This window comes from Dendrobates tinctorius, unplaced genomic scaffold (assembly GCF_039654945.1).
Source record: "Dendrobates tinctorius isolate UK_male_01 unplaced genomic scaffold, ASM3965494v1 ptg000116l, whole genome shotgun sequence".
NCBI lineage: Eukaryota > Metazoa > Chordata > Amphibia > Anura > Dendrobatidae > Dendrobates > Dendrobates tinctorius.
The window spans coordinates 29696145-29706411 of NW_027361784.1; the positions used below are offsets into that span (position 1 = coordinate 29696145).

Here is a 10267-nt window from a genome sequence, read left to right on the forward strand (position 1 = left end):
TCTTGAGAAAGACCCACAGCATGCCTCCCCTCCATTTCATCCCCTAGCAAGCATGCCACCCTGACTTTAATGATGACCCCCCAGTGTTCCTCCCCTCCATGTGATAATGACCCGCAGTGTGTGTCCCTCCTTATGGTAATGACTTTCCGGTGTGACTTCCCTCTGTCTGATAATGGCTAGCGCATCAACCCCTCGTTTAAAAAGAACCCCCAGCATACCTCAATTTCATTTAATAAGGACCCCTAACATGCCTCACCGTCATTTAATAAGGACTCCCAGCAGGCCTCACCTTCATTTAATAAGGACCCCCTGCAGGCCTCACCATCATTTAATAAGGACCCCCAGGATGCCTCACCTTCATTTAATAAGGACCCCCCAACATGCCTCACCTTCATTTAATAAGGACCCCCCAACATGCCTCACCTTCATTTAATAAGGACCCCCCAACATGCCTCACCTTCATTTAATAAGGACCCCCCAACATGCCTCACCTTCATTTAATAAGGACCCCCCAACATGCCTCACCTTCATTTAATAAGGACCCCCCAACATGCCTCACCTTCATTTAATAAGGACCCCCAGCAGGCCTCACCTTCATTTAATAAGGACCCCCAACAGGCCTCACCTTCATTTAATAAGGACCCCCAGCAGGCCTCACCTTCATTTAGTAAGGACCCCCAGCAGGCCTCACCTTCATTTAGTAAGGACCCCCAGCAGGCCTCACCTTCATTTAATAAGGACCCCCAGCAGGCCTCACCTTCATTTAATAAGGACCCCCTGCAGGCCTCACCATCATTTAATAAGGACCCCCAGGATGCCTCACCTTCATTTAATAAGGACCCCCAACATGCCTCACCTTCATTTAATAAGGACCCCCAACATGCCTCACCTTCATTTAATAAGGACCCCCCAACATGCCTCACCTTCATTTAATAAGGACCCCCCAACATGCCTCACCTTCATTTAATAAGGACCCCCCAACATGCCTCACCTTCATTTGATAAGGACCCCCAGCAGGCCTCACCTTCATTTAATAAGGACCCCCCAACATGCCTCACCTTCATTTAATAAGGACCCCCCAACATGCCTCACCTTCATTTAATAAGGACCCCCAGCATGCCTCACCTTCATTTGATAAGGACCCCCAACATGCCTCACCTTCATTTAATAAGGACCCCCAGCATGCCTCACCTTCATTTGATAAGGACCCCCAACATGCCTCACCTTCATTTGATAGTATAGACTTCCTGAAAATACCAGTACTGTTAAAAGTGTTTTGGGCTGATGAGAACCACTACAGGACTGGCTTGTATTGCAATAATGGCCATGTGGTCAGTCCAGCCCTGGAGATGAAGTTCAGGAAGTTGTGGGAGGTCAATTGGCAAAATACAGTATTTGGCTACCCCATAATTGGCGCATCACATTAGATTCGCCAGTTCTTGCGCTTTACCTGGCAGCAATCAATAATTTTTGAGGTTGATGTCAGCTGTGCAATGTCCGCTGACAACAAGCCCAGGGGTTAATGATGGAGAGGTGTCTGTCACCCGCCACTGCTAACCGATTTATCAAAGAAAAACCAAAAAACACAATATGTTAGTTATTTGAATTAGAGTATGTTCCACAGTCCGGATTACATCAGGATTAGCTGCATACAACCACAGCGTCCAGATATTACAGCATCGTGGAGGATATTTAAGAAATCCCGTCTCCACTATGCGTACTAAAGTGCGGGTGACACACCCACGAATCCGGACATGCGGCTCGTCTTTATAGAAAGCACATGTCTATTTATCTTGCGGAGACACTCCATCTCCGCGACATAAATAATACAGTCTATGGATATGATTCCACATGTGTTCAATGAATAAAAAAAGGGGTGCCGGCAATCCAGACAGTGGAAACACACTATCCCTCGCTCATCATTTTTATAAAAAAAAAACAAAAAACTGTTGAATGAGGGATATTGTGGGTGGGAGTCTTTATTCAAATAAGTTTCTTTTCTGGCTGGCATGTGTTTTTTTTTTTTTTTTGGGGGGGGACTACTGGGTTAGCAATGGGGGTGATACACACCTTTCTACTACTATCCCCTGGGCCTGATACTGGCTGTCAGTCTCGGCTACCATTACCCCAAGTGCCAACACACCAGGGTAAATCGAGAAGAGCCAGAATTGGTGTATCTATTGGCTGCACCAATACTGGGGTGGCTGCTGGCTTGTATTTTTAGGCTGGGAAGGGGCCAATATCCAGTGACCTTCCCAAAATGTATTTAATAGAATTAAAAGAACAGTAAAAACAAAAAATACTGTTTAGTGCCACATGAAAGGCAGAAATGGGTGCAACTTTAGCATATTTGGGGGGGGGGGTGGCACATTCATCTAAGCTCTCCCACCTATAACATCTCTCCCTGAACGGCTTCCTGAGGACAGTGTGCTGAGCATCATGTCACCGTGTCCTATATAAAACCACATGACGCTACATACTGTAGTTGACCAGTCACAGTAGCCAACGTGGCTACGGCATTACTGTAAATGGCGAGCAACTCTCGCATGTTCATTGGCCATCCAACAGCCATGAAACATGAGGGGCGGGGACTCAAAAATGGCGCTCAAGCACCCACTATACTCCACCCCCGATGCTTGATACTTAAACTTGCCCTTACCATTAGAGCTTCCACAACCAGTCTTCTAAGGCTAGGTTCACATCTGCGGATGGCCAAGCTGCGGACTTCCTCCGTGAAGCTCCGCCCACTGTCACTCCTCCTCCGGACAGCTCCGCCTACGTCTGCATACGGCTTGTGTACCCCATCTTTAACATTGGGCACGCAGGTCTCGTTTTGACGATGCGGAGGTATTCGCACGACCTGCGTACCCAATGTTAAAGATAGGGTACACAAGCCGTATGCAGAAGTATGTGGACGTAGGCGGAGCTGTCCGGAGGAGGAGTGGCAGTGGGCGGAGCTTCACGGAGGAAGTCAGCAGCTCCTCCATACACAAATGTGAACTTAGCCTAAGCCTTCATTCACATGTCTATTTTTGCATCAATATTTATATTCCAAAACCAGGAATGGACCTTACAGAGAAAAAAAAATAATTGAAAGATTGTCAAAAACACAGAATGAGTGTCAAACAATTACTGATGGACGACCATTTTTTTTTTTTTTTTTTGCAGGGGTCTGGGGGATTGGGAGAATTAGTTACAGTTTCTAAAAGGAGAAGACAAAAATATATAATCTGAAAAATAATGGACAAATACACTGTAATATATTAATTTACTTTATAATTTGAAAAATTTAATGACTTTTTTTCAAAAATATCTGTAAGAAAATATTTATATTTAAATAGAGAAAACAATACGATTTCTACAAAAAACATCATCATTTGTGGTTATCTACACAAACGTCCCGCTTAGGGTTGGATGAAGGCTTACACTCCAGATCACGGGCAGACACTCGGCCTCTTATCAACCATGCAATGAAAAGGTTTGGCAATAAAAATAAAAAAAAAAGCCATTTCTGCTTATACCCATGAAATGCAGGTTAGACAATACATCAAGTTTTATCACCCAATCTTCTCCTTGTTTCCACACTTTACTAGTGTACCACAAGGATCGCAGCGCACTCGATTACCAGAGGACCATGTATCAAGGCATCCAGTGTATGTCCCGTATCACTGTTTATTCCAACTTTACCTTTAAACAGGGTTGTCTTTGTCTAAACTTACACATTTCCAGGAGGAATAACAGAGGAACAGCACTATGTAGAATGGGGGGGGGGGACCCACAAGCAAGAAAAAAGCAAAAAAAACACAACAGATGTCATTTTATGGGGGAAAATGCAAGAATTTTGTAAAACAAAATGAGTATTCCGAGATAGATGACGGTTGGTGCGCATAAAGTTCTATGGAGAAGTATAACTCATTCTATGGAACTTGCAACGTAATATTTGTCTGCCTCTAGCTCCTCCCCTCTCCATAGAATGCATGTCTGCCTCTAACTCCTCCATAGAATGTCTGTGTCTGCCTCTAGCTCCTCCCTTCTCCATAGAATGAGTGTCTGCCTCTAGCTCCTCCATAGAATTTTAAAAGCACCAACTGTCGTCTCCTATCTCAGTAATGGGAAAATCTGTCTTCATCTGAATACAGTATTTTACCGATGACTTGAGAGTAAATTTCTCTGATAAAGGAACTTTGTAATAAATCTTATTTTCATTTGTACCATTCATAAAATATTAAAACAATGGTTACTCTATAAATGCATGCAATTAGGGCTTAAAAGTCATTTTTATAATTAGGTTTCATTAAAAAAAAAAAAAAATGTGGGCCCGTTCGCCTGATATAGCTTCCGTGTTACCCTGACTATTGTTGGCTGCAGAATGAGAGAACTGAGAATCCATCAGTGAGCTCTAATCTCAGCTGCTCCCAGATGATTTATGGTCACATAAACGTTTAATGTGCAGGAAACAGAATCTGTAAAGGTGAAAGAGAGAAAAATTTGTAATGAAACCTAATTGCAAAGATGATATATAGCCCCAAATACATACATTTAAAGAAAAAAAAAAAAAAAAAACAATCTGTTGGATTTTATTGATGCCACCTTATAAATTAACTTTATCAGCACTATGAAGGGATTGAGCACAGTCAGTCACGAAGGACACCCAAAAGTGTAAAGTCTGTACGTCCAAGAGTTCTACCCCCCAGCACTTGTGGAGTAAAACCAGATCTAGAGCACCGGTCTCTTCCATCAACCAAACACATGGGCCTCCATTCATCACACTGATGCCAAAACATCTCCTTTAGGCCTGTTACATGGCGGTTTTACCATTTCCACGTCCTCCCGATGCAGCACTGCTCTGCAGCCATAATATGGGCAAAAAAAAAAAATAAATAAATAAAACTGTCCTTTTTAGGGTAAGTTCACACTAGGCGTTTTTTCAGCGTTTTTTCTCCAGTAAAACCTGATCTCTTGGCAGTAAAGAAGCTGCAGCAAAAAGCATGTTTTGCTTGTTTTTTCCTGCGTTTGACGCATTTTTTTGCAGTGGTTTTGGCATGCTAGATTTGTCTCTTGCTGATAAAGTTTAATGTTAAAAAAAAAAAAACTCCTATTCTATAGAATCAGGTTTTGGCACAAAAACCCAACAAAACCTGATACCTGCAGTTTTTTTCTCCACACATTCAAGTCAATGGGTGAAAAACGCTGAAAGAAGTGACAAGCGCCATATCCAAAAAAAAAACCAAAAAAAAAAAACCAAGCAAAACAAAATACTGAGGACAAAAACCAATGTGTGTGCAGGAGATTTCTGAGATCTCAGACATTGCTGGGACTGTAAGGGTGTGTGCACACGTTGCGGATTCTGCTGCGGATTTGGCTAAGGCTATGTGCACACGGTGCATATTCTGCTTTGGAATTTTCCCGTGCAGAATTTACAAAATCCGCAGGTCAAATGACCTGCATATTTCCTGTGACTTTAGTGCATTTTTTTGTGCAGATTTCCCCTGCAGTTTTCCACCTGCGGATTTCTAGAACGGAGCAGGTGGAAAACAGCAGCAAAACCGCACAAAAGTGACATGCTGCATTTTTCATTCGGCACCAAATCTGTGCGGAAAAATACGCAGCGTGTGCACAGTGGATTTTGTTTTACATAGACTTTAATGGTACTGTACATCACCTGCAAATCCGCTGCGGATCCGCACCGTGTGCACAGACCTGCGGATTAGCCTGTGGTTTTCCCCTGCGGTTTGACACCCGGTCATGGAGCAGGTGTTAAACCGTTGCGGATTCCGCACAAAGAAGTGACATGCTGCGGATTTCAAACCGCGGAAAAATACGCAGCATGTGCACAGCGTTTAATTTCCATTGAATATAAAAAAAATAAATAATAGTACTGTACAACGCAGCAGAAAATGCTGAGGATGTGCACACACCCTAAAACTAGAATAAAAATAAAAAATAAAAAACAAAAAACTCAGCAAAAACGTCCAGTGTGAACTTAGCTTGTGTTCCAACAATGAGTTTTCAATGTTGCAGATTTTCAGCACCAATTAGGTAACATAGGGTACATGCAATTTTTTCAAAAATATGCAGCGAAAAAAAAAAAAAAAAAAAAAAAGAACTTTAAGGAGAGTATAATTATGGGTGTCCTAAGCCTATGTTCCCACTGTGAGCCTCTGACGACTTTTTTTGCTGACTTAAAACTGCATGTCTTAGGCCGCGTTCACACATTCAGTATTTGGTCAGCATTTTCCATCAGTCTTTATAAACCAAAATCAGGAGTGGGAGAAAAATACAGAAGTGGTGACACGTCTCTGTTATCCGTTTCCTCTGATTGTTCCACTCTTGATTTCAGCTCACAAATACTGATGTGAAACACTGACCAAATACTGAACGTGACCTAATTACAGTTCCAACAAATAGGACGGGATTTATACGAGCCTCCTGCCCACTATGTAGCACAGCGTAGTCTGAGCTGCGGTGCGGGTGTAAGGAGGTCGGGCCTGTAGATATTGATGTCATTGTGGTTTCACATCCGCAGCTTGTCAATCTCTCGAGTTTAGACTTGCATTAGATGAGGAAAATCCGCAGAAAGCATCAAAAACGCGTGTAATCTGCACCAGAGCATAGCAATAAAGTTGTGTCAACGCTAAATACCAGGAAGTATCAAAAACAAACTAGCTTTATTTAAAGTATGAGATACCAAAAAGAGACAAAAAAAAAAGCGCACTTAACCTATTCGGTACAGAAATGCTGCAACATCAAAAACTCGCCAAATATTCATAGTGGGAACGTAGTCCAAGATCATGTTCACGATTCACATCAGTATTTGTAAGTCAAAACCTGGAGTGGAACAATCAGAGGAGAAGTAAACTAGAAACACAGGTCACCACTTGTGGATTTATCACACACTTCTGGTTTTGGTTTACAAATACTGAACGTGTGAACGTGGCCATAGGGTGCTGCCACTTTGGGTCACCAGAAGCCTTTATTACATTAGTAAGATGGCCTATGGTCCTGTTCACACATCATACACTATTCTCCTTTGTAAAATGAGCAGAAAAAGTGCATTTTTTTGTCCAATCACATGTACTTAGGCTCTAGGACGATAAAGAAGTTGTCTACTACCTGGACAAGTCCATCTCCTACCCCTCGCTTGGCCCCCATAAAATAATGCCTAGAATCCCCTCTCATGCCGATTCTGTTCCCGCAGTGCCGCCACTCACTCTACCCGGTGATCCCCTGCTGTTGTGACATCTGAGCCCATCATCCAATCAGCACTGGCGTCACTGTCCCCGCCTCCTGTCGAATTGAGCAGGAAGTGAGAGATCAGCTGCAGCCCGGACCTCCTCTTCGTGTTCAATTCGACAGAAGGCGGAGACAGTGGCGCCATCGCTGATTGGGCACCAGGGGTTGCGTGTCACAACAGAACTCAAGAGTGAGTGCCCACACAGCGGGAACAGCGCCAGCACCCCGGGGTGGGGTATAGGCTTTTATATTTTAATCGTGGCCCAAACATTTAGATAGAGAAGTAGCAGGCAACCCCTTTAAGCAAACATTGGTTTTGATCATGTGAACCCGGCTCGCCTCTGAGTATTACTTTTGCAGGTCACTAGTCATCCTCTTTCTTGTAGATTTTTATTTTTCAATCAAGAATGTATTATTTCTAGCCTCTCTGATCATCAGGATGCCTAGAGTTTACCTAAAATATTTTTTGAAATAAAAATTTATATATTAGTAATAAACCATAGACATTCCACGAGACCTTGATACATGCCCCTCTGTACACACTGACCGCCTGATGACTCCTTCGTTGATCCACTTCCCTACTCAGCGAGCCCCAGCGCACCCAACTCTCTTCCAAGACACAAACTAACCATTTCAGATACAAAGGGTTAAACTCATCGTATGCAAAAAAAAAAAAAAAAACGTTCGCTGGCAACATCAACGTGGCCAGAAACAAAAAAACAAAAACAAAAAAAAAACTGCAGTCGCAATTCCACGAGCATTACACATTGTCTTCTCGGTGTCTACCAGATCTCAGATGAGAACAAATGACTTACCCCCCCCCCCCCCCCCCAAAACAATTTTTTTTTTTAAACCCATCTTCCAAAATTAAAGTGTACAAATCATTTTTATGGAGCACGAAATGTGACCATTATGCAAAGACCCGGCCACGAGAAGACGTGTGATGCTTGGAAAAGAACTTGACAAGCTGCTCCGTGTTGTGCTCCTCGATAGCAAGAAAAAAAAAAAAAAAATGAAAAACGTCAATCAAATTTAAGGAAATACAATTTTTTTTCCTGTGCTAATATTTGGTTTTAGAAGATTTTCGAAAAGCGAATAGTTTGGTGATAAATAATATTCATTCTAGTAACCCCCTTTTGTTACCAAACTCCACAAACGTTGCCGGCTGAACGCTTCGGGCCCCTCAGTTCTTTCATCGAAATCATGGAATCCGATTTATGACACGGGGGCTCTGCAGTAAACCTGGGGTCCACCGCCGAAGGGGTTAATGCCGACGCAGAACTAATCAGCTTTCCTTTCACAAGCCATTTGAATAAAACTGCATTGAATCAGCCCAAAGGGGGCTTATAACATCTCAATTTCGCAGCCTTCAGCTTTAATCCGTCAGTTGGCATTGTGATCAGTCCTGACCTCCTCGTCAGCGTGGAGGTGGTTGGAGAGTTCCAGGAGAACCGCCGCCTTCCCAATCTGATCATTCCTCCTCCGTTCCATGATCAGATCCTCCAGACTTTGAAATTCCAACGTGTGGCTTTTCTTTTCGGACAGTTGGATCTTTAACCTGTAGGGTTGTTTGCCTATCCGGATCTCACCACCTATCTTGAACTCTCTCTTTCCATATCTACACCAAGCTGCAAAGCACTCAGAGTTCCTCCAGCTCAGCTCCTGGTCTTTGGCCCCTACCTGCTCCATTGCATTCTGGACCACCATCTCAGGGCTCAAAGGCTTATATTTATATTGGTCGTTGACGATCCTGCCCCTCCGACCCTGGCTGGCATCAGTCATAAAGCTGTTGGTGATCTCTAGTCTGTATAAATGCACCACCTGAAAGTCACCCACGTACACCACCCAGTGGGGATACTGGTTCTTGGCTACAAACTCCACCAGGTCTCCAGGCTTGCATTTATTCAATAGGTTCTCCGGGGAATAAGTGCTCATCTGGTCCCCGGCCCCGAACCCTTTTTCATAAATACATTCATCCCTATAATAAACCGAGCACTCCACCTCGTTGCAGTGATCGTACTGCAGATCCTCTTGGATGGTTCCTTGCTTGCTGGGGTCATGTGGAGGCTCCTCCAAGTCGTCGTCATCTGCCGAGAAGATATAGGAGACTCCGATTCTTGGTCCATCGTCCTTATCCACACCTGTAGGATCGGCGGTTGGCACTTCTTTATAACTTAGATGAGTCAGTTTCTCCACCTGGTTGCCCATTTCACCTGGGGAAAAAAAAAAAAGGAGCCGTAAGAGTTCACATTCCACCTGTTGGATGCTAGGTGGCCAGTTGTAGGTGCTGGTGAAACCTGAGCAGTGCAACGAAAGCAAACACCCCAAGGGAAAGGAAAGGGCGGCTTTCATTTTCAGCAAGTGCTTTTAACCACTTCTACACCAAGAAAAATAAAAAAAAGGTACGAGAGATCTGTAGCAAGCGCAGATCACAAAGCCAACAGTCTCCGAGCCAACGAAGCAGAAGAATGAAGAAGTTTCGAACTTACCAGGCAGCAATGCAAGGCACGACCACCTCTGTGAGCCAAGGTGTCTGCAGATACTAGCTCAGTAGGCACCATGGATGGATCATGTTGATCTCCGCCGTGCCCTGGTGTCTCTACAGTGGGCTGTGCCAGACTGAAGCAGCCTCACCAAGGGCTGAGCCACCAGCTACTGATCAGAGAGCTCCAGATCCGGCTGAGCTCTACAAGAGCACACACAGCCCTTAGCATTTAAAGAGGCAGTGCACCTTATTGTTTGCTTCCTGAACACAAACCCATACAGCTGCCCCCTCCCTCTGCTCCTTTGTGCATCTGACTCGGATTAACTCCTTCCTGACTGCAGGTCCCAATTCATTCTAAATTTTGCACTTTGAAATTTGGCAAATTTTAAAAATTTTGTACGCTGATAAATATTTAACTCTTTTCCTTTTTATATAATTTTTCTGGGGGTTGAAAAAACAAAAAGGCCCCAACAATGCCGTGATTTAATGTTTTTTGTTTACCAGATTCTTTTTTATTTTTATTACATAGTTTTATTTTTATTACTTTAT

General features: G+C 43.5%; 1 protein-coding gene across 1 annotated transcript; it reads right to left on the reverse strand.

Annotated features, from left to right (window-relative positions):
• Positions 1-3259: 3259 nt before the first annotated feature.
• Positions 3260-9982, reverse strand: LRATD2 (LRAT domain containing 2). The gene is made up of 2 exons (XM_073590321.1): positions 9723-9982; positions 3260-9446 (listed from the first exon to the last, which is right to left on the reverse strand). Exon 2 carries the CDS (start codon positions 9439-9441, stop codon positions 8617-8619), a length of 825 nt encoding a protein of 274 aa, XP_073446422.1. The 5' UTR covers positions 9442-9446; positions 9723-9982; the 3' UTR covers positions 3260-8616.
• Between the last annotated feature and the right edge of the window lie 285 nt (positions 9983-10267).